The sequence below is a fragment of the Hyla sarda genome, chromosome 7, assembly GCF_029499605.1.
Source record: "Hyla sarda isolate aHylSar1 chromosome 7, aHylSar1.hap1, whole genome shotgun sequence".
Classification (NCBI taxonomy): Eukaryota; Metazoa; Chordata; class Amphibia; order Anura; family Hylidae; genus Hyla; species Hyla sarda.
The window spans coordinates 118888497-118915680 of record NC_079195.1 but is presented as its reverse complement, the minus strand read 5'-3'; the positions used below and the strand labels follow the sequence as shown (position 1 = coordinate 118915680).

At 42.7% G+C, this 27184-nt stretch overlaps 1 protein-coding gene across 3 annotated transcripts in view; it reads right to left on the bottom strand.

Moving 5' to 3' along the window:
* Positions 1–27184, bottom strand: part of PSD (pleckstrin and Sec7 domain containing) — a 612742-nt gene that overhangs the window by 309707 nt on the left and 275851 nt on the right. For all 3 annotated transcript variants that reach the window (XM_056530561.1, XM_056530562.1, XM_056530564.1), the window contains exons 5-7: positions 7693–8733; positions 7487–7589; positions 5074–5536 (exon numbers count right to left, since the gene is read on the bottom strand). In XM_056530561.1, coding sequence (XP_056386536.1) covers positions 5074–5536; positions 7487–7589; positions 7693–8631 — 1505 coding nt within the window. In that variant the 5' untranslated portion in view covers positions 8632–8733. The remainder of the gene's footprint in view (positions 1–5073; positions 5537–7486; positions 7590–7692; positions 8734–27184) is intronic.

The following is a 27184-nucleotide window of genomic DNA, read 5'->3' as shown; positions in this document are numbered from 1 at the left end:
TTGTCTTCAGTGCACAGAGCCCTGCTTGTCTTCAGTGCACAGAGCCCTGCTTGTCCTCAGTGTACAGAGCCCTGCTTGTCCTCAGTGCACAGAGGCCTGCTTGTCCACCCACGCTTCCTGTATTTAGACTCCTCACAGAGAGACACAGATAGTATAGCTCTAATGACAAAAATTTTGTTAACAACGGGTACACTTTAACCCCTTAAGGACGAAGACCATTTTGACCTTAAAGGGGTACTCCGGTGGAAAACTTTATTTTTTATTTTTAAATCAACTAGTGCCAGAAAGTTAAACAGATTTGTAAATTACTTCTATTAAAAAAATCTTAATCCTTCTAGTACTTATTAGCTGCTTAATACTACAGAGGAAATTATTTTCTTTTTGGAACACAGAGCTTTCTGCTGATATCATGACCACAGTGCTTTCCTCTGACATCTCTGCCCATTTTAGGAACTGTCCAGAGCAGCATATGTTTGCTATGGGGATTTTCTTCTACACTTTCTTCTTAAAATGGACAGAAATGTCAGCAGAGAGCACTGTGGTCATGATGTCAGCAGATAGCTCTGTGTTCCAAAAAGAAAATAATTTCCTCTGTAGTATTCAGCAGCTAATAAGTACTAGAAGGATTAAGATTTTTTAATAGAAGTAATTTACAAATCTGTTTAACTTTCTGGCACCAGTTGATTTAAAAAAAAAAAGTTTTTGAACAGAGTACCCCTTTAAGGACCAGGTCAATTTTCCTTTTTGTTTTTTCCTCCTCTCTTTTTAAAATCCATAACTTTGTTTCACCTACAGACCCATATGAGGGCTTGCTTTTTGTGAGACCAATTGTATTTTGTAATGACCTCTTTCATTTTACCATAAGATGTACCATGAAACCAACAAGTTAATATTTGCAGACAGAAATATAAAGGAAAACTGCAATTCTGCAACTTTTGGGGGGTTTGGTTTTTATGCAGTTTTAGTGCACTTGGTAAAAATCATACTTTATTTTTATTCTGCAGGTCGAGGCAATTAAAATGATACCCAATTTCTATAACGCGGGGCCACGGCTAATAGTGTGCAGCACTGATCACAGTGCCGCACACTATTAGCCCTTTAGATGAGGCGTTCAAAGTTGATCGCTGTGTCTAAAGGGAAAGTAAACTAATGCCGGTTAGCTCAGGGAGCTATTTGGGACCGCCGTGGTGAAATCGCGGCATCCCGAACAGCTGTAGGACATGAGGAGGGTCCCCTTACCTGCCTCCTGGTGTCTGATCGTCGAATGACTGCTCAGTGCCTGAGATCCAGGCATGAGCAGTCAAACAGCAGGATCATTGATCAATGTAAAAGATCAGTGTAAAAGATCAGTGTGTGCAGTGTTATAGCCCCCTATGGGAGCTATAACATGGCAAGAGAAAGTGAAAAAAAAAAGTGAATAAAGATCATTTAACCCCTTCCCTAAAAGTTTAAATCACCCCCCTTTTCCCATAAAAAAAAAAAAAAAAACTGTGTAAATAAAAAAAAAAAATGTAGTATCGCTACGTGTGGAAATGTCCAAATTATTTAAATATATTGTTAATTAAACCGCACGGTCAATGGCTTACGCACAAAAAAATTCCAAAGTCCAAAATAGCGTAGTTTTGGTCACTTTTTATATCATGAAAAAATGAATAAAAAAACAAATCAAAAAGTCCGATCAATACAAAAATGGTACTGCTAAAAACTTCAGATCACGGCGCAAAAAATGAGCCCTCATACCATCCCGTACGCGAAAAATGTAAAAGTTATAGGGGTCAGAAGATGACAATTTTAAACGAATAAATTTTCCTGCATGTAGTTATGATTTTATCCAGAAGTACCACAAAATCAAACCTATATAAGTAGGGTATCATTTTAATTGTATGGACCTACAGAATAAAGACAAGGTGTCCTGTTAGTAGACAAATGTACTGCATAGAGACGGAAGCCCCCAAAATTTACAAAATGGTGTTTTTTCTTCAACTTTGTCGCACAATGATTTTTTTTTTCCATTTCATCGTAGATTTTTGGGTAAATGACTGATGTTATTACAAAGTAAAATTAGTGGCGCAAAAAATAAGTCATCATATGGATTTTTAGGTGCAAAATTAAAAGAGTTATAATTTTTTAAAGGTAAGGAGGAAAAAATGAAAGTGCAAGGGGTTAATTTGATGAGAATTTTTTATTGCTTTTTACAAAAAAAAATTCTGATGTATGATGTGATTAAAAATCAGTTTTTTTGGTGCTTGATTCTTTTTATGTTTACGCTTTTTACCGTGCGGGATCATAAACATATTTGAATAGTTTGTACGCACGCGTAGAATAGTTTGTATGTTACCTTTATTTTTTTATAGGAAAAAAAGGGGGATTTAATTTTTTATTAGGGGAGAGAGTTTTATATAATTAAAAAAACTTTTTCTTGTTTTTTTTTCTTTACACTTTTTAAGTCCCCATAGGGGACTTTGATATGCAATCATTAGATTGCATTTACTGTATAATGCTATGCCTATGGCATAGCATTATACAGTGTGATCGGCAATCCACTGAAATAGCTTGGCTAAGCCAGGCTACATACGCAAGGGCGTACCTGTACCCCCCTTCATCCTTAACAGGTCATTAAAGCAAAAACAACAACAACAAAAACAATGAACAGAACCCCCCCAAAAATGAAAGATAATAATAACAGATACCTTTCAGGGTCTGAAAATGGAGCCAAATGGTACGTTGCATAATGGATCCTGAGAGAATTCTTTAGCAGCTTAGAGTTCATTTTACATCTCCTACAGTTGTGGGTATACAGCTCTAGTGATGACGTATGTATCTCCATGTTTACAGTCTAATAAAGAGTTTACTCTACTATTGGTACTCCCTTTGGTGTTACTCTTCTTACTTCTGAATGTATGTTAACAAGAAGTATTGGAAAATAAGTAATGATTAAGTAAATAGGTGAATGTATATAGGTGATTAAAAATCACCAGTAAAGTGTTACTTGGAAAGCAGGACATTAACATGACTGTCTAGACATCTGCCTATACTGTGTCTTTAGACCTTGATTAACAGGTGTCAGCTCAGTACTACACTGCTACTTCCCTAAACGGACACTAGAGGGAAACCGTAGTCTAAAATCTACAGCGTAATATTTCAGAATGAAGCGTGCCAAGACTGTTTATAGATATTCAGCAGTGAGGTTTCTCAAGTGCTGGTGACACAATCTGATGAACTCAGATTTGTAACTGTGTCATTTACAATATCCAAAGTGGAGTCAGCACTCGAGAGACCCAACAAAAATGCAAATGTCCAACCAGCGTGCCAGAGCTATATCAAGCATAGTCCATTGTAAGTAAAGACACAGCACAGATGATGGTGTTTAGGGTGAAAAAAGTGGCTCTGTTTTGATTGCATCAATAGATATGACATGCAACATTTCGGCCTGTTGGCCTTTCTCAAGCAGGAGATGCTTGAGAAAGGACAACAGGCCGAAACATTGCATGTCATATCTATTGGTGCAATAAAAACTGAGCCACTTTATTCACCCTAAACACCATCATCTGTGCTGTGTCTTTACTTACAATGGACTGTGTTGTTTACAATATACTTCTATTAGCAATCATTTTCGCCAAACATACCGTATTTATCGGCGTATAACACGCACTTTTAAAACTTAAATTCAAGGCAAAAAGTCTGCCTGCGTGTTATACGCCGATAAATCTTTTTGTCACTGATTCAAAGTGGCCGCAGCAGCATCTGCTTGTAAAGGATTAGCAGCCTGGCCGCGGCCACTTTAAATCAGTGACCAGCGCGCGGCTCCCGCTTTTTTTTTTTATTTCCTCCCCTTCCCCCCCCCCCCCCTGCTTTTTATTGTATTGTTTTTTTTTTTTTTAATCTTCCTTACCTAGCCGCGCTCGGCAGGCCAGGTCCAGTGTCGGGTCTTGCCGGATGAGGTAAGAGAAGCAGGATGAGTGACGTCCTCTGCCGGCTGCACAGCGTCTGGGACGTCACTCATCATTCGCTGCAGCTGCCGCTGGTCAGTGTGGTCGCAGCAACCGCAGCCATCAGAATAGTCACAGCGGCAGCACCATTGAATGAGTGACGTCCCTGATTGTGCAGCAGAGCTGTGCAGCGTCACTCATCCTGCTTCACTGACCGCAGCCCGCAAGACCCGACACCGGACCTGGCCTGCCGAGCACAGCTAGGTAAGGAAGAAGGGGAAAAAAATATATACTGTATATATATCAAAAACAGGGGGGGGGGGGAAGGGCATGAGGAGCAGGGGGGCATGATGAGAGCGGGACATGATGAGCAGGGGGGCATGATGAGAAGGGGGGCATGATGATAAGGGGGCGTGATGAGCAGGGGGACATGATGAGCAGGGGGGCGTGATGAGCAGGGGGGAGTGATGAGAAGGGGTCGTGATGAGCAGGGGGGCATGATGAGCAGGGGGGCATGATGAGCAGGGGGGCATGATGAGCAGGGGGCCATGATGAGCAGGGGGGCCATGATGAGCAGGGGGCCATGATGAGCAGGAGGGCATGATAAGACAGTGGGGGAATGATGAGAGGGTAAGGGGGGGGGATGGGTGTAAATGTGACACAGGGGCTGATAAAAGGGGAGGAATGATGTGGCACTGGAAGGGGGGACCAAACTGAAGTTCAGGCAAAATCAAAGTTAGAGGGATGATATGGCATTTAGTCTGTCATTTATCTTATATGTATTTTTTTTTTTTACTTAAATTTCTCTATTAAAATGGGGGTGCGTGTTATACGCCAGTGCGTGTTATACGCCGATAAATATGGTACTTCTATTACTTTTAGGAGTGAAAATTATCATTTGGTTGATAAGGAGATGTTTCCAATACATTAGGGTACAGGCACAGTTTATACAGGCAATGAAAATAGGCGCAGACAGCTACCATTGTTGCCTACATTCACAGAAAACATGACTCTTATGTGACTGATAACACATAATGGCCTCTAAATGAAAATTTATGTCTGATGTGTAGCAATTAGCTATAAATTGATGACAATTATTATCATCATTATTATTGTAATGGAGCACAATGTTGTACCTTCTTACCTTTTTATTTCCCCCATCTTCATTGATTCAAAAACGTCATCATCTTCTTCTTCGATACTTCCCTGGGTAACATTCTTGGGAAATTCAGCAATCTCTGTGATGACAGGGTTGTCTTGATGCTCTGCTTTCTCAGTGCTGGTATCTGTATTGCTTTCACTATCCTTTTGACTGCCAATAGCTGAATCCAGGCCTTCATTTTCTGCCAGAATATCATCTATGTTGGTTTCCCTGTAGCACCTGAGTGGTACTGAGTCCAGGTCTGTTTCGGAATATTTGATAGTTCTGCGGATTATGCCCGACTCACAGGCTTGTGGTGTCTGATTAGTTGGAGGTGTTGTCTCTATTTCTACTTCCACATGACATAAACTGTGCTCACACACATCAGTATTTACGGTCCTGTTTTTCAAATTGCCACTGCTAAGAGGTGAAGATGGAAATGATGATGTCTCAGATATTTTTAAACCTGAAAGTAATAGATTTACATTTAATTACAGTATATTTGCATTAGTGTAAAACATGTTCCATAAGGTGACTGCTTATATAATTTGAGATTTTTAAAGGGTTTTCTGTTTTGGAGTTTCCTGGTGATAAGCAGATCACTTTCCAAATAGAACTCCATAGCACTGGCAGTTTAAAAGTCCACTTTATTATCTTCTTCAAATCCATGTACAAAAATGTGGTGAAAACCAGACATGACACAGGTTAAATCCTTTCCGCATTTCCGCCCAACCGGGTCTTAGTCATAGGTACAAACTATGTGAAGTTCTACTTGGATTCTGTTTCTGGATGAAGCAGAGTCACAGAAGCACAGGAGAGGTGAACAGTGGACTTTTCTTTTGTTTATATATCTCTAAGTTTCCCCATGCTCAAATGTGATCCAGTGATCACCTATAATCTCTGGGACAATGTGGCAGTATTCATTCAATTTCCCTTTAGCGCCACCAGGGGGGGAAATTCAAGCATTACAAAGTTTCTATTCACATAGGCTGTCTGTGCAAGACAGGACAAGGCAACTCCTTAAAAGTGAAAGACACTCTTAGGAACTAAACTTCCTTTTGACCATAAGATGCTGCATTTAAAGAGAACATGTCACCAAACTAAACTTTAAACATATTGTTGCTTATGGTATTATATTTACTTGCTGTCGAAATTCTCAACCTTTATATGTTTTTAATGTGATTGAAAAAACAGCCACTAGGTGGCTCTGTTCTGTTCCCTGTGCAAGTCAAACAGTTAGTTTGGTCTCCTCCCGGCCTGGCAGGAGACCAAACTCAGGAAGTGCTAGTGGGGCATGGCGAGGCAAAGCTCTCGTAGGCTTCAGTAATGTTGCGCTGACAGAGCTGACAGAATGTGAGCAAGGGGAAAGGTATGATACAGAGCTTTTAAAAGCTTGGATTTTTTTTAAAGGCAGGAGAGATGTTAGGAGTAGTTGGGGAATATAATCGGAATTAGTTTAGGAAATATGGTTTGATGACAGGTACTCTTTAAATGTTTGCATTAAATGAAATGTAAAGGATAAATCAGCAGATTGAATTATACATAACCAATGTATATGTTTACTATTTCTTGTAGTGGTTTACTAATACTATAAACAAAATCTTTCCTTTCTTGTGCAGTTCGTTATATTTCCAGGTGAACCACTTTTGCCATATTTTTTACTTTATTAAAGGAGATGTCCGGTGAGGACTATTCCTATTCCATCCTGCCCAGGCCGCAAAAAAAGAGAAAATAAACTTTCACTTACCTTCCTACATTCCCCCGGAGCTCCGCAACAGCTGATCGGTTGGCTGGGCTGTCTACTTACTACTTCCCTTAGCCCGGGATGTCACACGGCCCTTCAGCCTATCACCGGCTGAGGCAGGACATCACTCCGGCTGGTGATAGGCTGAAGTGCCGTGTGACCTCCCAGGCTAAAAGAAGTAGGAAGCAGACAGCCCAGCCGACCGATTAGCTGTTGCGGAGCTCTGGGGGAACGTAAGAAGCCCGGGCAGGATGGAATAAGAATAGACCGCCCTGGACATCTCCTTTAAAAGCTATTAAATGGTTATCTTTTTGCTTTTGTGACTAATTTCTTAATATTACATGATCAAATTTTATTGATATTTGTCTTATGTGCAACTAAAGCATATTTACTTTGGATTTGACCTTTTTAACTATAATTAATTAAAATAATTATACGCAAGGGTAGCTCACAGGCTTCAGTATGAACATACTTAAGATAGAAGCAGTTTCAGTAAATAGCCATGGAGGCCTTCCATGGGCCCTGAGCTATCCAAAATGGGGCTTTTCCGATAGTTTTTTCCGTCAAAGTGCTGAATATCTTGTTTTTTTCAATACTTGTGAATATACTCTAATGAAGTATAAGTGTATACCTTGACAGCACCTGTAGGCTTAGTGGAATCACAATCCTTACCAGTCCTTTGTGTTTCTGGTGAACCATAGAAGAATTCCCATTTGGCTTTTGCAATCTTCTGTGCATGTAAAGAAGCCTCCTTTGGATAACCCCATGTGTCTGTCTGAACAATAGAAAAAAATGCAAATGGAAACAATAATTGTAAAAACAGTTACAGCATACTGGCTTATTTCTTAATATAAAATGCAAACAAACCACTTAAGTACCTGCTGAATGTCATCTAATCTCCTTGTACTTCTTGGAGACTGTTCATTAGACCCTCCTTGTATTGTCAATATTACTTCATCTTTACATAAATTGGACTGTCCCACAATACGGAGAAGGGGGCTTTGAGAAGGACTTGCTGACATATTATTAGGTGGTGATGTGTTGCCTGATGTTGGACAGCTTGTATTAACATATGTACTAGGAGAATCACATTGTGGGGTCAGGTGACAGTCTGAACCACCGACTGAGCAGGGATTTCCACTCCCTGATTCACTGTCTGATGGTTTCTGGCATGTCTGAGGACTCTCAGGCTTCAGCTGCGTTTTTCTTCCTTGGGGAGAAAATGTAAGTTGTGGTGGGCCAACCCTCTGTTCACTGCAACTAGCAACATCTGCTGTCTCCCCAGAGTCTTTGTGGCAAACTGCTTGTTCAGCCGCACAATTCTCTTCTTTGTGGATATCGCCTTCCTTTGGTTCAATCTGGCTTGAATCAGCATCAAATGAGATGCCATTTAAAGTCTGCACACTGGATTTCTTGACAAATGTAAATGTTACAATAGAACTATGTCCCGCAGCCTGTGGAAGAACAAAAGGTTTTCTACTGCCAGGTGAATAGAGAGGATTGCTTCTCAGTGGACTGCAGGGAGCAGTTACCCTTCCAGGCCTATGTCCTGTATCAGAAATGTTGCAAACCAAAGACCCTGTACTATTATACATTCCTAGGTGAGCACGTCTGGCTTCAGGTGTAAGGCTTTTTCTGAGTACTTGGATCCTACGGGAGTTGAGGTCTGGAGTAAAACATCTGTGGGGACTAAAAGCCACCTCTGAGTTCAATCCCTGTAGCCAAGGTTTCCCTTCTATTTTTCGAAGGGCCCTTGGAGATGAAAGAATGCAGTCTCCTTCAGGTAGAAAACGTACAACTCCGCCAGTTTGAGCCATAATTCTAGTTTAGAGATCGGTTACATTCAGTTGCTTCAGGTATAAACTAAAGGGTTTGTTAAACATAGTTTGATGTGCATATCCGAACATATCTGTAGAATTCTGAAAAACAAAAAACAGAAAAATAGGATTAAAGTCAACATACTGTATATACTGCAGGTCAACATCATGTAAGATTTTTGTCTATAAGTTAGGCTTTGCCTGTTATATGCTACATCACTGTCCTAACAGTGTTAGGGTTGTTCATTGTATTGAATAAAAAAAAAAATATGTGACTAATTTTACAGTTCCACTTAATATTTACACAGCTGAACATAGAACTTCTGTTACCCAAAAATCAAATGTATTTAAGAAGGTTGCGCACATCTCTAAGGAGATATTTACTAATAAATGCTTTAAATTAGTATCTGAACTACCTGCATATATTATTTATGATCTTTATGATTCATTGAGGTATTTTTCTAGTGTGTCAGTAAAAAATGGAGGTTACAATTAAAGGGGTACTCCGGTGGAAAACGTATTTTTTTTTAAAATCAACTGGTGCCAGAAAGTTAAACAGATTTGTAAATAATAAGCAGTACTTATTATCTGCTGAATACTACAGCGGAAATCCCTTTCTTTTTGAAACACAGAGCTGTCTGCTGACATCACAAGCACAGTGCTCTCTGCTGATATCTCTGTCCATTTTAGGAACTGTCCAGAGCAGCATATGTTTGCTATGGGGATTTTCTCCTAATCTGGACAGTTCCTAAAATGGACAGAGATATCAGGCCAGCACAGTGTAATGATGGATTTACTTTATACACCATGATGGCTCAATAAGCCTACCTATGCTCTGAAAACTGTCAGTAATATTTAAATATTCTACAATAAGTTATGTGACAACAAATGACTCTGCTGCACTGCCAAACTCACCTTTGCTACATCTGCAAATTAATGCATGGAGTTATGGTAAAAAAAACATATTCCTTGAGGCCCCATTTAATTTCTGAGTTATATTGCTGATAATGACAATTATTTTTGCAAACATCTGCTAGGGTCTTTCATGGATTTCTTTTTACCAAGTAATTATACTATTCACATATTGCTTCATTTTAAATCCCCAAAAGTGCATATTCAGGAAATGTATTGTTCAAAGCAGTTTTGCCGCAAAGCACTTATAACTCACGATCACATTGGATCTTAGGACTGAGACCCAATGCAATTCATTAGCTACATAAGTGTTGCTATTCTAAGTGCATTGGAGAGAGATACTGCAGGAGATAGTCAGGAGGTAGGCTGGAGGTGGATACAATCTAAAAAGTAAGATTTGTTTGTTTTAAATTTTTCCTCTTTAAAATAGCAGACTTACTTCAGTTTTGAGAAGTGTTGTGCATTTATTTAATGTTCCACTCTTTTGGAGGTTTGGATGCTGTCCGATCTGTAGACAGTTCTCCTTACTGCAGCAGGAAATTGCATTTTTGAAATCTGAGATGTTGAAATTGTCTGTTAAACCCTTAAGGCCCGAGCGTTTTCCCACTTTCGGTTTTTCCATCTTACCATTTAAAAATCATAACCCTTTCAATTTTGCACCTAAAATCAATATGATGGCTTATTTTTTGCGCCACCAATTCGACTTTGTAATGACATAAGTCTTTTTACCTAAAAATCGACAGCGAAACCCCAAAAAATTAACCATTTAAGGACCAATGACATCCTGGGACGTCATGGCACCCTGGGCCTTAAGGACCAATGACGTCCCAGGACGTCATGGCGTTTTCCGGTCCCTGCCGCATGCCGGGCAGAGATCGGAACGGCATGCCTGCTGAAATCATTCAGCAGGCATGCCGTGCAAATGCGGGACCCCCGCATGTCGGCGATCGCAGAAAATCACATGTCAATTCAGACATGCGATTTTCTCCTATTCCGGGCTGATCGGGTCTCTGGTGACCCGATCACCCGGAAAATAGGGATGCTCGGACCTGTCAGTGACAGGCCCCAGCATCCTGCAGGGTAGGAGTGAGGTCGCAATGCTGCGATCTCCTCCCATCCCCTGCCATTGGTCAGAACTGATTCTGACCAATGGCAGAGCAGGACGGTGGGTTGCCATGGAAACCCCCCATTCTGCTCACCCCTGGATGTCAGGCAGAACGGGGGGAGAACATGGAGGCCAGTACCTGGAGGAGAAGACTCGTGGGGCCCGGCAATCATCGCAGATATTCACCGGAGATCCCGGCTCAGGTAGGGAATCGACGGTGGGGGGGAGAAATTAAACTGAAAGTAAAGTGATTTTTACTGTGGCAACCACTAGGAAGGCCGAACTGCAACTCCCAGCATGCCCAGACAGCCAAAGGCTGTCTGGGCATGCTGGGAGTTGTAGTTTTGAAACATCTGGAGGGTGACAGTTTAGGGACCACTGTTACAGTGGTGTCCAAACTGTAGCCCTACAGATGTTGCCAAACTACAACTATCAGCATGTCTAGATTGCCCAGGCATGCTGGGAGTTGTAGTTCTGTAACATCTGTCCCTTCAGATTTTGCAATTTTCATGACATTTTTGAAAATTGCTGCTCTACTTTGAAGCCCTCTAATTTTTTCAAAAAATAAAAATATGTCCATTTTATGATGCTAACATAAAGTGGACATATTGTATTTGTGAATAAAAATAAAATTTATTTCCTTACAAGCAGAGAGCTTCAGAGTTAGAAAAATGCAAAATTTTCAAAATTTTCATGAAATTTTTTAATTTTTCACAAAAAAGGATGCAAGTAACGCCGAAAATTTACCACCAAAATAAAGTAGAATATGTCATGAAAAAACAATCTCAGAATCAGAATATTCGGTAAAAGCATCTTAGAGTTATTAATGCTTAAAGTGACAGTGGTCAGATGTGCAAAAAACGCTCTGGTCCTAAGGTGTAAAATGGCCTGGTCCTTAAGGGGTTAATAAACCATTGTGTGACAAAACTGAAGAAAAAAAACAATTTTGTAGTTTTTGGGGGCTTCCATTTCTATGCAGTACATTTTTCGGTAAAAATGACACCTGTTATTTATTTTGTAGGTCCTTATGATTAAAATGATACCCTACTTATATAGGTTTGATTTTGTCTTACTTCTGTAAAAAATCATAACTACATGTTTAAAATTGTGATCTTCTGACCCCTATAACTTCTTTTATTTTTTTGGGTACGGGGCGGAGTGAGGATTCATTTTTTGCGCCATGATCTGAAGGTTTTAGCGGTACTATTTTTGTATTGATCTGACTTTTTGATCGCTTTTTATTCGTTTTTTCATTATATAAAAAGTGACCAAAAATACGCTATTTTGGACTTTTTTTTGTGTGTACGCCATTGACCGTGCACTTAATTAACAATATATTTTATAGTCCAGACATTTACGCACGCAGCAATACCACGTTTTTTTTTTTTTATTATAGTTACATATTTTTTATATGGAATTTGGGAAAAGGGGGGTGATTTAAACTTTTAATAAGGAAGGTTTTTTTTTTTTTTTTTTACACTTAGTCCCTTTAGGGGACTTTTAGGAGGAATCATTAGATTCCTCATACAGATCAATGTGGTTTCATAGAACCACATCGATCTGTGTGCTCTGCGCTCGATTGATAAAGCCTGGTCCTGTCAGGTTTTATCATTCACAGCGCAGCAACCGGCATAGGATGTAAGGTAAGCCCTCCGGCTACCTCAGCAGTAGATCGCCCCCCTGCGATCACGCTGCAGGGGGGCGATCCACACGACTTTAGATGCCGCTGTAGATGTCCCTTTAGATGCCGCTGTCAACTTTGACAGCGGCGATCTAAAGGGTTAATAGCTGGCCACGGCAATTGCCGCATGTCGGCTATTTACGCCGGCCCCCCAGCTACAGGAATCAGCTGGGGGCCGGCCGGTATGGTGCGGGCTCGAGTCGGGAGCACACGCCATACAATGGTTGCCATCTCAGGACGAGCCGGTTCGTCCTGAGACGGCATCCGATTAAACAAACTCAGGCTGGGGCTGTTGCAATGCCACTACCACAAAGGCTTCCTAGAAATGTCTGATGGGTTACTGTAGGTTCTGGAAGACTTACAGTTGTGGATAGAAGGCATGTCCCACAGGTGATTCTCCATAATTCGGTGGTTCTCCATAATTCATGTCGGGGGTTCTCCATAATTCATTTGCAGCACTTTCACAGTGTAAGGGCAACATGGATATTGGCTCAAGCACAGAGGGTGAGGAACAATCGACTCCTATGTCTATATATCTATGTATGCAAGACTGCAGCCAGGGACAAAAAAAGATAAAGTGAAGTCTGAAAGGAAGCAGCTGTTTTGCTGCGTAGTTCAATCATAAGAAGTGTGGAGTTTAAGGGAAATAGTTTTGTGAGATGTCTCCCTGGTGCTACTGCAAGAAGAGATAGAAGATGTATTCTTAACCCCTTCACGACGAGCGACGTACATGTACGGCGCCGTGAAGTGTCACTTGGCAAGCGGCGAAGTACATGTACGTCGCGGGGTTCCGGGAGCGCCGCGTCACCGGTAGCGGTGATCGGGCCGGGATGACTGCTGTTATCTAACAGCAGGCATCCAGGCACATCGCCGAGGGGGGTCCTGAGACCCCCCCCATGACCGCGATGCGCGCAAATCGCAGGTCAATTCAGACCTGCGATCTGCGCGATTCCAGGTCATACGGGTCACTGGTGACCCAGTGACCCGGAAAATAAGATGGATCGGGGTTGTCCGAGACACCCTCGATCCCCCTAAAGGGATAGGAGTTTGGTGGCAGGGGTGCCACCCCTCCTATCCCTGCTATTGGTCGGCCGACCGACCGATAGCAGACCGGGGGAGGGGGGTTTAAAGTTCGGTTCCCCCGCTTTGCCCACCTATCGGTGTCCGGGCAAAACGGGGGAACCGTCCAGGGAAGGTCGGCGCCGAAGGTCCCTACCTGGATCCCGGATCCCCGTTCGCGATCCCCCCCACATGCGGCGGCAGCAGCAATACTTCCGGGTCCTGCTAGGTGAGTTGTTGCCTAGCAACATCCGGAGGGCCACAGTTTACAGTGGTCTCTAAACCGTGGCCCTCCAGATGTTGCAAAACTACAAATCCCAGCATGCTCAGACAGCTGTTTGCTGTGTGGGCATGCTGGGACTTGTAGTTTTGCAATATTTAGAGGGGTTCAGGTTGTAGATCACTAAGTGGTCTCAAACTGTAGCCCTCCAGATGTTGCAAAACTACAACTCTCAGCATGCCCAGACAGCAGTTTTCTGTCTGGGCATGCTGCGAGTTGTAGTTTTGCAACATCTGGAGGGCCACAGTTTTGAGACCACTGGACAGTGATTTACAACCTGAACCCCTCTAAATCTTGCAAAACTACAACTACCAGCATTCAGGAACAGCATAAGGCTGTCTCGGCATGCTGGGAGTTGTACTTGCGTGCTTCCAGCCATTGCATAACTACATCTCCCAGCATGCCCTTCCGCAATCAGTACATGCTGGGAGTTGTAGTTTTGCAACAGCTGGAGGCGCACTGGTTGGAAAATACTGAGTTAGGTCATAGAACCGAACTCAAGGTTTTCCAGCCAGTGTGCCTCCAGCTGTTGCAAAACTACAACTCCCAGCATGCATGGTCTGTCAGTGCATGCTGGGAGTTGTAGTTTTGACCCCCCTCCCATGTGAATGTACAGGCTACATTCACACTGGCGGCAGATTACAGTGAGTTCCCCGCTACAAATTTGAGCTGCGGCAAATTTTCCGCCGCAGCTCAAACTCCTAGCGGGAGACTCACTGTAATCCGCCGTCAGTGTGAATGTAACCTAAAAACACTACACTACACTAACATAAAATAAAGAGTAAAACACTACATATACACACATACACTGCCCCCCCACCACCCCAATAAAAATGAAAAACTTATTGTACGGCAGTGTTTCTAAGATGAAGCCTCCAGCTGTTGCAAAACAAAAACTCCCAGCATTTCTGGACAGCAATTGACTGTCCAAGCATGCTGGGAGTTTAGCAAAAGCTGGAGGCACCCTGTTTGGGAATCACTGGCATAGAATACCCCTATGTCCACCCCTATGCAAGTCCCTAATTCAGGCCTCAAATGCGCATGGCGCTCTCACTTCGGAGCCCTGTCGTATTTCAAGGCAACAGAATAGGGTCACATATGGGGTATCGCCGTAATCGCGAGAAATTTCCTAACAAATTTTGGGGGGCTACACCAGCATGTTAGTGTAAAAAAATAAAAAAAATTTCACTAACATGCTGGTGTTGCCCTATACTTTTCATTTTCACAAGAGGTAAAAGGGAAAAACGCCCCCCAAAATTTGTAACGCAATTTCTCCCGAATACGGAGATACCCCATATGTGGGCGCAAAGTGCTCTGGGGGTGCACAACAAGGCCCAGAAGGGAGAGTGCACCATGTACATTTGAGGTGATTTGCACAGGGGTGGCTGAGTGTTACAGCGGTTCTGACAAACGCAAAAAAAAAACACACCCACATGTGACCCCATTTTGGAAACGACACCCCTCACGGAATGTAATAAGGGGTACAGTGAGAATTTACACCCCACAGGTGTCTGACGGATCTTTGGAACAGTGGTCCGTGAAAATGAAAAATTTTGCACAGCCCACTGTTCCAAAGATCTGTCAGACACCAGTGGGGGATAAATGCTCACTGTACCCCTCATTACATTCTGTGAGGGGTCTAGTTTCCAAAATGGTATGCCATGTGGTTTTTTTGCTGTCCTGGCACCATAGGGGCTTCCTAAATGCAACATGCCCCCCGAGCAAAATTTGCTCTCAAAAAGCCAAATATTACTCCTTCTCTTCTGAGCATTGTAGTTCGTCCGCAGTGCACTTGAGATCCACTTATGGGGTACCTCCATACTCAGAAGAGATGGGGTTACAAATTCTGGGGGGTCTTTTCTGCTATTAACCCTTTAAAAAATTTGAAATTTGGGGGAAAAACCAACATTTTAGTGAAAAAAAAAATGTTTTTTTTTTTTACATATGCAAAAGTCATGAAACACCTGTGGGGTATTAAGGCTCACTTTATTCCTTGCTATGTTCCTCAAGGGGTCTAGTTTCCAAAATGGTATGCCATGTGTTTTTTTTTGCTGTTCTGGCACCATAGGGGCTTCCTAAATGCGACATGCCCTCCAAAAACCATTTCAGAAAAACGTACTCTCTAAAATCCCCTTGTCGCTCCTTCGCTTCTAAGCCCTCTACTGCGCCCACCGAACACTTTACATAGACATATGAGGTATGTCCTTACTCGAGAGAAATTGGGCTACAAATATAAGTATACATTTTCTCCTTTTACCCCTTGTAAAAATTCAAAAATTGGGTCTACAAGAACATGCGAGTGTAAAAAATGAAGATTTTAAATTTTCTCCTTCACTTTGCTGCTTTTCCTGGGCTTTTCCTGCGTCGTTGCTATGCGCTGCACGGCGCGGCGCATGACGTCAATGCGCCGCGCCATGCAGCGCATAGCAACGACAGAGGGGACGCACGCCGGAGGCCTGAAGCAGTGCGGACCCGACCCCGGCAACAGGTAATTATGCCACCGGTGATGGGGGGAGGCAACGGGGCAGCGGCGCCGGCAATGGGTGCCCCTTCTCTCCCCCTGGCACTGATAGTCAGGGGGACAGAATGGGCAGCGGCGCCGATAGCCAGGGGGAGAGAAGAGTCGGCAGCAGGGCTCTAGACCCCAGGAAAGGCAGGGGGGAGAGAAGCAGGCAGCGACGGCCTCTCTCCCCCTGCCTTTCCTGGGGGTGTATCGGGGTATACACGCGCACACACGCACCCTCATTTTACCATGGATATTTGGGTAAAAAACTTTTTTTACCCAAATATCCTTGGTAAAATGAGGGTGCGTTTTATAGGCTGGTGCGTGGTATACCCTGATAAATACGGTACATAAAGGGAATCAACATGGTTAAGGAGGAGAGCATATTTAAAAGAAGAAAAACTACCACAAGAGGACATAGTTTTAAATTAGAGGGGCAAAGGTTTAAAAGTAATATCAGGAAGTATTACTTTACTGAGAGAGTAGTGGATGCATGGAATAGCCTTCCTGCAGAAGTGGTCGCTGCAAATACAGTGAAGGAGTTTAAACATGCATGGGATAAGCATAAGGCTATCCTTCATATAATATAGGGCCAGGGACTATTCATAGTATTCAGATTATTGGGCAGACTAGATGGGCTAAATGGTTCTTATCTGCTGACACATTCTATGTTTCTATGTTTCAAGGTCGGACGTAGCAAGAGGTCAAGGCAGGCGGCAAAGATTCGTAGTCAGTGCAACAGCAAGGGTCTGGATACACAGGCTTGGGAACACACAGAACACTTTCTCAGGGCACTAGGGCAACAGGATCCGGCAAGGACAGGAAGGGGAAGTGGGTTTTTATGTGTGGGGAGTGCTTGGGAACTGATTGGACCAGGCACCAATTAATGGTGCACTGGCCCTTTAAATCTGAGAGACCCGGCGCGCGCGCGCCCTAGAGAGCAGGGCCGCGCGTGCCGGGACTGAGCAGGAGGACAGGGCAGGTGAGATGATCGGGATGCGACCCACGGGCAGGCACGTCCCGCCATGTGGATCGCATCCCTGCCGGAGGACACAGAGAAGTGATCCCGGTCAGCGAGTCTGACCGGGGCACTGCAAGCCAGACCAGAATGATGCGAGCGCTCCAGGGAAGGAGCGGGACCCGGAGCGCTCGGCGTTACACTGTACCACATTTTTCTGCCCTCATAAGTGCATACCACATACCTACATCTAAGTAGTGTACTATTTTAAACCTGTTAATCTGTCAAGAGCCTAAATATTGTGAAAGTCCAGGCAAAAGTACTCATCGGCTGGTGTTTTTACTCAGATACTTTTTTAAGTGTACTGTAGCGCATTTCTCTGCCCTCATAAGTGCATACCACATATGTACATATAAGTAGTGTACTATTTTGTACCTGTTAATCTGTCAAGGGCCTAGATACTGTGAAAGGACAGCCAATAGTACACACCTGATGCTGTTCTAGACAAATACTGTTTTAAGCTTAGTGAAACGTATTGTACTCCTCTCATATACGCAATAAGTATGTCAGGCAGAGTAGTGCCAGGATGTGCACAGTGGAGTGGCAGAGGCCTAATTCATCAGTCGCAGGCAGAGGTCACAGCAGTAGGGGGCGTGTGGCAGCCGGAGTCACAGCAAGAGGTCTGAGCTCTCGGTATCAGCTAGCAGTCGTGTCTCGACCAGCAACCCAGCAGCCATGATTGATCGGTTCACTCGGTCATCTACTTCATCCCAAGTGACATCCAACAGTCCATAGGTTCCTCAGACTCAACCCTCAGTTGGCATGGCCCAAATGCTGCTGCTGCCACATCAAGACTCTGTCATTGTGCTGCTCTATGGTCTCCTCATGCTAATGCTAACACCTCCAGGCTCTGTCATTGTGCTGCCATATGGTCTCCTCATGCTGATGATGCCACCTCCAGGCTCTCTTATTGTGCTGCTCTATGGTCTCCTCGTGCTAATGCTACCACTTCTAGGCTCTGTCATTGTGCTGCCATATGGTCTCCTCATGCAGATGCTACCACCTCCAGGCACTGTCATTGTGCCGCCATATGGTCTCCCCATGTTGATGCTGCCACCTCCAGGCTCTCTAATTGTGCTGCTCTATCATCTCTTCATGCTGATGCTGCCACCTCCAGGCTCTCTAATTGTGCTGCTCTATGGTCTCCTCATGCTGATGCTACCATCTCCAGGCTTTCTCATTGTGCTGCCATGTATACTGCAAAACTTAATTAAGAAATTCCTCTGCATTAGGGTCCCTTTCAGGACTCCTGACGCTGATGCTGCCACCTCCAGGCTGTCTCATTCAGCCACTATATGGTCTCCTCATGCTTCAGCCAACTCCAGGCTGTGCAATTCAGCCACTATATGGTCTCCTCATGCTGCCACAAACTCCAGGCTGTAACATTCAGACACTATATGGTCTCTTCATGCTGCCACAAACTCCAGGCTGTGCTATTCAGCCACTATATGGTCTCCTCATGCTTCAGCCAACTCAAGGCTGTGCCATTCAGACACTATATGGTCTCCCAATGCTGCCACAAACTCCAGGCAATCATTCAGCCACTATATGGTCTCCTCATACTGATGCCACCTCCAGGCTCTGACATTGTGCTGCCATGTGACTCCTTGTTTGATTTCGTCCTTTGTACCCACACACTGGGGCCTGGGACACTACAATTTCAATTTAAAAACCCTCAATTTCAATTTGAAATCTTAAATTTAAAAATCTTACATTTCAATGGTTTCCTCATGCTTCAGCCACCTCCAGGCTGTGTCATTCAGCCAATATATGGTTTGCTGATGTTGCTGGGCCTGGGCCTAAAAATGTTTTATGGTAGCACTAGCTACCATGAATTTTCAAATTTAAATTTTAAAATTAATCTTTCAATTTTAGGGATTGTGAATCCCTGGTGTCTACTCATGCTGTTGCCAGCTCCAGGCTGTGTCATTCAGCAACTATATGGTCTCCTCATACTGATGCCACCTCCAGGCTCTGTCATTGTGCTGCCATGTGACTCCTTGTTAGATTTGGTTCTTTGTACCAACACACCAGTGCCAGGGACACTAAAACTTGTAAGTTAAAATTTCAATTTCAAAATCCTCAATTTCAATTTAAAAAACTAAAATTTCTATTTAAAAAACTAAAATTTCTATTTAAAAAACTAAAATTTCTATTTAAAAAACTAAAATTTCTATTTAAAAAAATGTAATTTCAATGGTCTCTTCATGCTTCTGCCAATTGCAGGCTGTGCCATTCAGACACTATATGGTCTCCCAATGCTTGAGCCAACTCCAGGCTGTGTCATTTAGCAATTTAGCAACTACCGTATTTATCGGGGTATACCACGCACCGGCCTATAACACGCACCCTCATTTTACCAAGGATATTTGGGTAAAAAAAGTTTTTTACCCAAATATCCATGGTAAAATGAGGGTGCGTGTGTGTGTATACCCCGATATACCCCCAGGAAAGGCAGGGGGAGAGAGGCCGTCGCTGCCCGCTTCTCTCCCCCTGCCTTTCCTGGGGTCTAGAGCGCTGCTGTCGGCCCTTCTCACCCCCTGGTTATCGGCGCCGCTGCCCATTCTGTCCCCCTGACTATCGGTGGCGGCGCCGATAGCCAGGGGGAGAGAAGCGGCGCCGACAGCCAGGGGGAGAGAAGGGGCAGCGGCACCCATTGCCGGCGCCGCTGCCCCGTTGCCTCCCCCCATCCCCGGTGGCATAATTACCTGAGTCGGGTCCGCGCTGCTGCAGGCCTCCGTCGTGCGTCCCCAGCGTCGTTGCTATGCACGGCGCATGACGTCATGTGCCGCGCCGTTCAGCGCATAGCAACGACGCCGGGGACGCACCGCCGATAACCAGGGGGTGAGAAGGGCCGACAGCAGCGCTCTAGACCCCAGGAAAGGCAGGGGGAGAGAAGCGGGCAGCGACGGCCTCTCTCCCCCTGCCTTTCCTGGGGGTGTATTGGCGTATAACACGCACACAGACTTTAGGCTAAAAATTTTAGCCTAAAAAGTGCGTGTTATACGCCGATAAATACGGTATATGGTCTCCTCATGCTTCAGCCACCTCCAGGCTGTGTCATTCAGCCAATGTATGGTTTTCTGATGCTGCTGGGCCTGGGCCTAAATTTTTTTTATGGTAGCATTAGCTACCATAAATCTTCAATTTAAATTTCAAAATTCATCTTTTAATCTTAGGGATTGTGAAGCTCTAGTGTCTACTCATGCTGCTGCCAACTCCAGGCTGTGCCATTCAGACACTATATGGTCTCCTCATGCTTCAGCCAACTCAAGGCTGTGCCATTCAGACACCATATATGGTCTCCCCATGCTACCACAAACTCCAGGCAGCCATTCAGCCACTATATGGTCTCCTCATACTGATGCCACCTCCAGGCTCTGTCATTGTGCTGCCATATGACATGTAACTCCTTGTTATATTTAGTCCCTTGTACTCACATGCCGGGGGCGCGGGATACTAAAACATGATTTGAAATTTCTATTTCAAAATCCTCAATTTCAATTTAAAATCTTACATTTCTATTTCAAAATCTTACATTTCAATCTTAAATTTCAATTCAGATACTATATGGTTTCCTCATGATTCAGTCAACTCCAGGCTGTGTCATTCAGCCAATCCAAAGGATAGGGGATAAGATGTCTTATCGCGGGCGGCCCGCCGCTGGGGACACCCACGATCCCCCCGGCAGCAGCCTGGTACCACAGCAGACCAGAGCTAAGTTGTCTCCGAGGCTGATGACGGGCGGTGCAGGGGACAGGGCATTGTGACATCAAACCCGCCCCCTCGTGACATCATGCCCCACCTCCTCAATACAAGTCTATGGGAGGGGGCGTGACACCCCTTCCTTAGACTTGCATTGAGGGGGTGGACGTGATGTCACAAGGGGGCGGGCCGTGATGTCATGATGCCCCATCCCCTGCACCGCCCATCATCAGCCTCAGAGAAAACTTAGCTCTGGGCTGCTGAGGTACCGAGCTGCTGCAGGGGGGACTGTGTCTAACAGCGGTGTACCCCTTTAAAGCAACTATTTAGCTAGCACGACAAACCCCTTTATTTGTTATCTAAATAAGACCTATAATCTTAGGGGGACATTTATCATTGCATTTTGATCTGTTTTGTTGTCTATATTTGGTGCAGTTTAGGTGCAGTGGGGGTATGTTTTGTGCAACTTTTAAAATAGAAATTCTTTACAATGTTGACTTTGACACCACAATGTTCACACCAAATAGAAAACTGGACTGGATATACTTTTTAATCAGTAATTAGTACTTATTGAGACATATCAGTTCTACCTTACCCTAATAACACAGCAATATATCAACATTCATATTTTGATAACCTACAGTCATGGCCGTAAATGTTGGCACCCCTGAAATTTTTCAAGAAATTTAAAGGGGTATTCCAGGCAAAAACTTTTTTTTATATATATCAACTGGCTCCAGAAAATTAAACAGATTTGCAAATGACTTCTATAAAAAAAAATCTTAATCCTTTCAGTACTTATGAGCTTCTGAAGTTAAGGTTGTTCTTTTATGTCTAAGTCCTCTCTGATGACACCTGTCTCAGGAAATGCCCAGTTAAGAAGAGGTTTGCTATGGGGATTTGCTTCTAAACTGGGCATCATCAGAGAGGACTTAGACAGAAAAGAACAACCTTAACTTCAGAAGCTAAGGATTAGCTAAAGATTAGCTAAAGATTTTTTAATAGAAGTAATTTACAAATCTGTTTAACTTTCTGGAGCCAGTTGATATATATATATATATATATATATATATATATATATATATATATATATATATATATATATAAAAGTTTTTGCCTGGAATACCCCTTTAAGTATTTCTCACAGAAAAGGATTGCAGTAACACATGTTTTGTTATACACATGTTTATTCCCTTTGTGTGTATTGGAACTAAACCAAAAAGGGAGGAAAAAAAAGCTAATTGGACATAATGTCACACCAAACTCCAAAAATGGTCTGGACAAAATAAATGGCACTCTTTCAAAATTGTGGAAAAATGTGATTGTTTCATGCATATGATGCTCCTTTAAACTCACCTGGGGGAAAGTAACAGGTGTGGGCAATATAAAAATCACACCTGAAAGCAGATAAAAAGTCTTTGCATTGTGTGTCTGTGTGTGCCACACTAAGCATGGACAACAGAAAAAGGAGAAGAGAACTGTCTGAGGAATTGAGAAACAAAATTGTGGAAAAATGTCAACAATCTTAAGGTTACAAGTCCATCTTCGGAGATCTAGATTTGCCTTTGTCAACAGTGTACACAACAACAAAAAGACCATAATGAACCAATAAATGTGCAAATAAAAGTATACATTTTATTGAAATACAAATATATTAAAAACATGTAAAACACATATAATAAGGGTACAACAGAATACTCAGACAGATAGGAGGAGAAAGGAGGTACACATGTGCATTAAATAGTCATGAGAAACACTTTTTTTTGTATGCCCCCCTATCTTGTATTTCTCATGACTATTTAATACACATGTGTACCTTCTTCTTCCTCCTATCTGTCTGAGTATTCTGTTGTACCCTTATTATATGTTTTTTATATGTTTTTAATATATTTGTATTTCAATAAAATTTATACATTTATTTGCACATTTATTGGTTCATTATGGTCTTTTTGTTGGTGTTTATAGTTTTGGTGACCATAGTACATCTAGTCTCAGATTGCTATTGAACTATAGGGTAATTATTAATTTTTATAACATTATCAAGAAGTTTGCAACCCATGGCACTGTAGCTTATCTCCCTGGGCGTGGATGGAAGAGAAAAATTGATGAAAGGTGTCAATGCAGGATAGTCCGGATGGTGGATAAGCAGCCCCAAACAAGTTCCAAAGATATTCAAGCTGTCCTGCAGGCTCAGGGAGCATCAGTGTCAGCGCAAACTATCCATCGACATTTAAATGAAATGAAACACTATGATAGGAGACCCAGGAGGATCCCACTGCTGACCCAGATACATAAAAAAGCAAGACTACATTTTGCCAAAATGAACTTGAGTAAGCCAAAATATTTCTGGGAAAATGTCTTGTGGAGTGATGAGACCAAGATAAAGCTTTTTAGTAAAAGCACATCATTCTACTGTTTACCGAGATCGGAATGAAGCTTACAAATAAAAGAACACAGAACCTACAGTAAAATATGGTGGCGGTTCAATGATGTTTTGGGGTTGTTTTGCTGCCTCTGGCACTGGGTGGCTTGAATGTGTGCAAGCCATCATCAACTCTGAGTATTACCAACAGATTTTGGATCGCACTGTACAGCCCAGTGTCAGAAAGCTGGGTTTACGTCCAAAATCTTGGGTCTTCTAGCAAGACAATGACCCCAAACATACATCAAAAAGCACCCAGAAATGGATGCCAACAAAGTGCTGAAAAATTCTGAAGTGGCCAGCAATGAGTACAGATCTAAATCCCATTGAACACCTGTGGAGAGATCTTAAAATTGCTGTTGAGAAAAGGCGTCCTTCCAGTAAGAGAGACCTGGAGCAGTTTGCAAAGAAAGAGTGGTCCAACATTCCGTCTGAGAAGTGTAAGAAGCTTATTGATGGTTATAGGAAGCCACTGATTTCAGTTATTTTTTCCAAAGGGTGTGCAACCAAATATTAAGTTAAGAGCGCCAACAATTTTGCCCTGCCCATTTTTGGAGTTTGGTGTGACATTATGTCCAATTTGCTTTTTTTCCTACCTTTTTTGGCTTAGTTCCAATACACAAAAAGGGAATAAACATGTGTATAGCAAAACATGTGTAACTGCAATCCTTTTCTGTGAGAAATACTTAATTTTCTTGAAAAATTTCAGGGGCGCCAACATTTACAGCCATGACTGTATATAAACAAATTTTTATTTGTATTATTATTAGAGTACAGTATATATATATATATATATATATATATATATATATATATATATATGTGTGTGTTTTTCTGCAATGTTTCTATTCCTATAGTTGGAGAAGGGGAGAAATTTTAACCCTTGGGGACGGAGCCCATTATAACCCTAAGGACGGGAGCATTTTTTGCAAATCTGACCACTGTCACTTTAAGCATTAATAACTCTGGGATGCTCTTACTTATAAATTTGATTCCAAGATTGTTTTTTGGGACATATTCTACTTTATGGTAGTGGTAAATTTTTGTCGATACTTGCATCATTTCTTGGTGAAAAATTCCAAAATTTGATGAAAAATTTGAAAATTTTGCATGTTTCTAACTTTGAAGCTCTCTGCTTGTAAGGAAAATAGACATTCCAAATAAATTATATATTGATTCACAAATACAATATGTCTACTTTATATTTGCATCATAAAGTTGACATGTTTTTACTTTTGGAAGACATCAGAGCGCTTCAAAGTTCAGCAGCAATTTTACAATTTTTCACAAAATTTTCAAAATCGGAATTTTTCAGGGACCAGTTCAGGTTTGAAGTTAATTTGAAGGGCCTTCCTATAAGAAATACCCCACAAATGACCCAATTATAAAAACTGCACCCCTCAAAGTATCCAAAATGACATTCAGTAAGTTTGTTAACCCTTTAGGTGTTTCACAGGAATAGCAGCAAAGTGAAGGAGAAAATTCAAAATCTTCATTTTTTACACTCACATGTTCTTGTAGACCCAGTTTTTGAATTTTTACAAGTGGTAATAGGAAAAAAAGCCTCCCAAAATTTGTAACCCAATTTCTCTCGAGTAAGGAAATACATAGAGGGCTCAGAAGGGAAGGAGCAACAATGGCATTTTGGAGAGTGAATTTTGCTGCAATGTTTTTTGGGGGGCATGTCACATTTAGGAAGCCCCTATGGTGCCAGAACAGCAGAAAACCCCACATGGCATACCATTTTTGAAACTACACCCCTCAAGGCACGTAACAAGGGGTCCAGTGAGCCTTAACACCACGCAGGTGTTTGACGACTTTTCGTTAAAATCGGATGTGTAAATGAAAAAAAAAAATTTTTCACTAAAGTGCAGTTTCTTCCCCAAATTTACCATTTTTACAAAGGGTTATGGGAGAGAATGCCCCCCAAAATTTGTAACCCCATCTCTTCTGAGTATGGAAATACCCAATGTTAGGACGTAAAATGCTCTGTGGGCGAAATACAATCCTCAGAAGAGGAGGAGCGCCATTGAGCTTTTGGAAAGAGAATTCGTTTGGAATGGTAGTCAGGGGCCATGTGCGTTTACAAAGCCCCCTGTGGTGCCAGAACATTGGACCCCCCCCCCACATGTGACCCCATTTTGGAAACTACACCCCTCACAGAATTTAATAAGGGGTGCAGTGAGTATTTACACCCCACTGGTGTTTGACAGATCTTTGGAACAGTGGACTGTGCCAATGAAAAATAAAATTTTTCATTTTCACGGACCACTGTTCCAAAAATCTGTCAGACACATGTGGGACGTAAATGCTCACTGTACCCCTTATTACATTACATGAGGGGTGTAGTTTCCAAAATGGGGTCACATGTGGGGGTCCATTGTTCTGGCACTATGGGGGCTTTGTAAACTCATGTGGCCTTCAATTCCGGACACATTTTCTCTTCAAAATCCCAATGGCGCTCCTTCTCTTCTGAGAATTGCAGTGCACCCATAGAGCACTTTACATCCACATATGGAGTATGTTCTTACTCAGAGGAAATGGGGTACAAATTTTGGGGGGCTTTTTTCCTATTTTCTCTTGTGAAAATGAAAAATTTAGGGTAACACCAGCATTTTAGTGAAAACATTTTTTTTTTTCATTTTCCCATCCAAATTTAATGAAAATTCGTCAAACACCTGTGGGGTGTTCAGGCTCACTATACCCCTTGTTACGTTCCGTGGGGGATGTAGTTTCCAAAATGGGGTCACAAGTGGGTATTTATGTTTTCGCGTTTATGTCAGAACCACTGTAAAATCAGCCACCCCTGTGCAAATCACCAATTTAGGCCTCAAATGTACATGGCGCTCTCTCACTCCTGAGCCTTGTTGTGAGCCCACAGAGCGTTTTACGCCCACATATGTGGTATATCCGTACTCAGGAGAAATTGCGTTACTAATTTTGGGGGGCTTTTTTTACTTTTACTGCTTGTGAAAATGAAAAGTATGGGGCAACACCAGCATGTTAGTGTAAACGTTTTTAATTTTTTTTTTACACAACAGGCTGGTGTAACCCCCAACTTTTCCTTTTCTTAAGGGGTAAAAGGAGAAAAAGCCCCCCAAAATCTGTAGTGCAATTTCTCCCGATTACGGAAATACCCCATATGTGGCCCTAAACTGTTTCCTTGAAATACGACAGGGCTCTGAATTGAGAGAGCGCCATGCGTATTTGAGGACTAAATTAGGAATTGCATAGGGGTGGACATAGGGGTATTCTACACCAGTGATTCCCAAAAAGGGTGCCTCCAGCTGTTGCTTAACTCCTAGCATGCCTGGACAGTCCGTGGCTGTCCAGAAATGCTAGGAGTTGTTGTTATGCCACAGCTGGAGGCTCCGTTTTGGAAACACTGCCGTACAATACGTTTTTCATTTTTATTGGGGGGGACAGTTTAAGGGGGTGTATATGTAGTTTTTTACTCTTTATTATGTGTTCGTGTAGTGTAGTGTTTTTAGGGTACATTTGCACTGGCGGGTTACGGTGAGTTTCCCGCTAGGGGTTTGCGCTGCGGCGAAAAATTTGCCGCAGACCAAACTTGAAGCAGGAAACTTACTGTAAACCTGCCCGTGTGAATGTTCCCTGTATACAATGATACCAAATTTATAGGTTTTCTTTATTTTACTACCTAACCCCTTAACGACCAAGGACGGATATTTCTATCCTTGGCCGGCTCCCGCGATATAAGGCGGGGTCACGCGGTGACCCCGCGTCATATCGGGTCGGTCCCGGCATGTATCTGAAGCCAGGACCCGGGGCTAATAGCGCGCGGCAGTAATCGCGGTTATTATCACGTTATTAACCCTTTAGATGCGGCGTTCAAAGTTGAACGCCG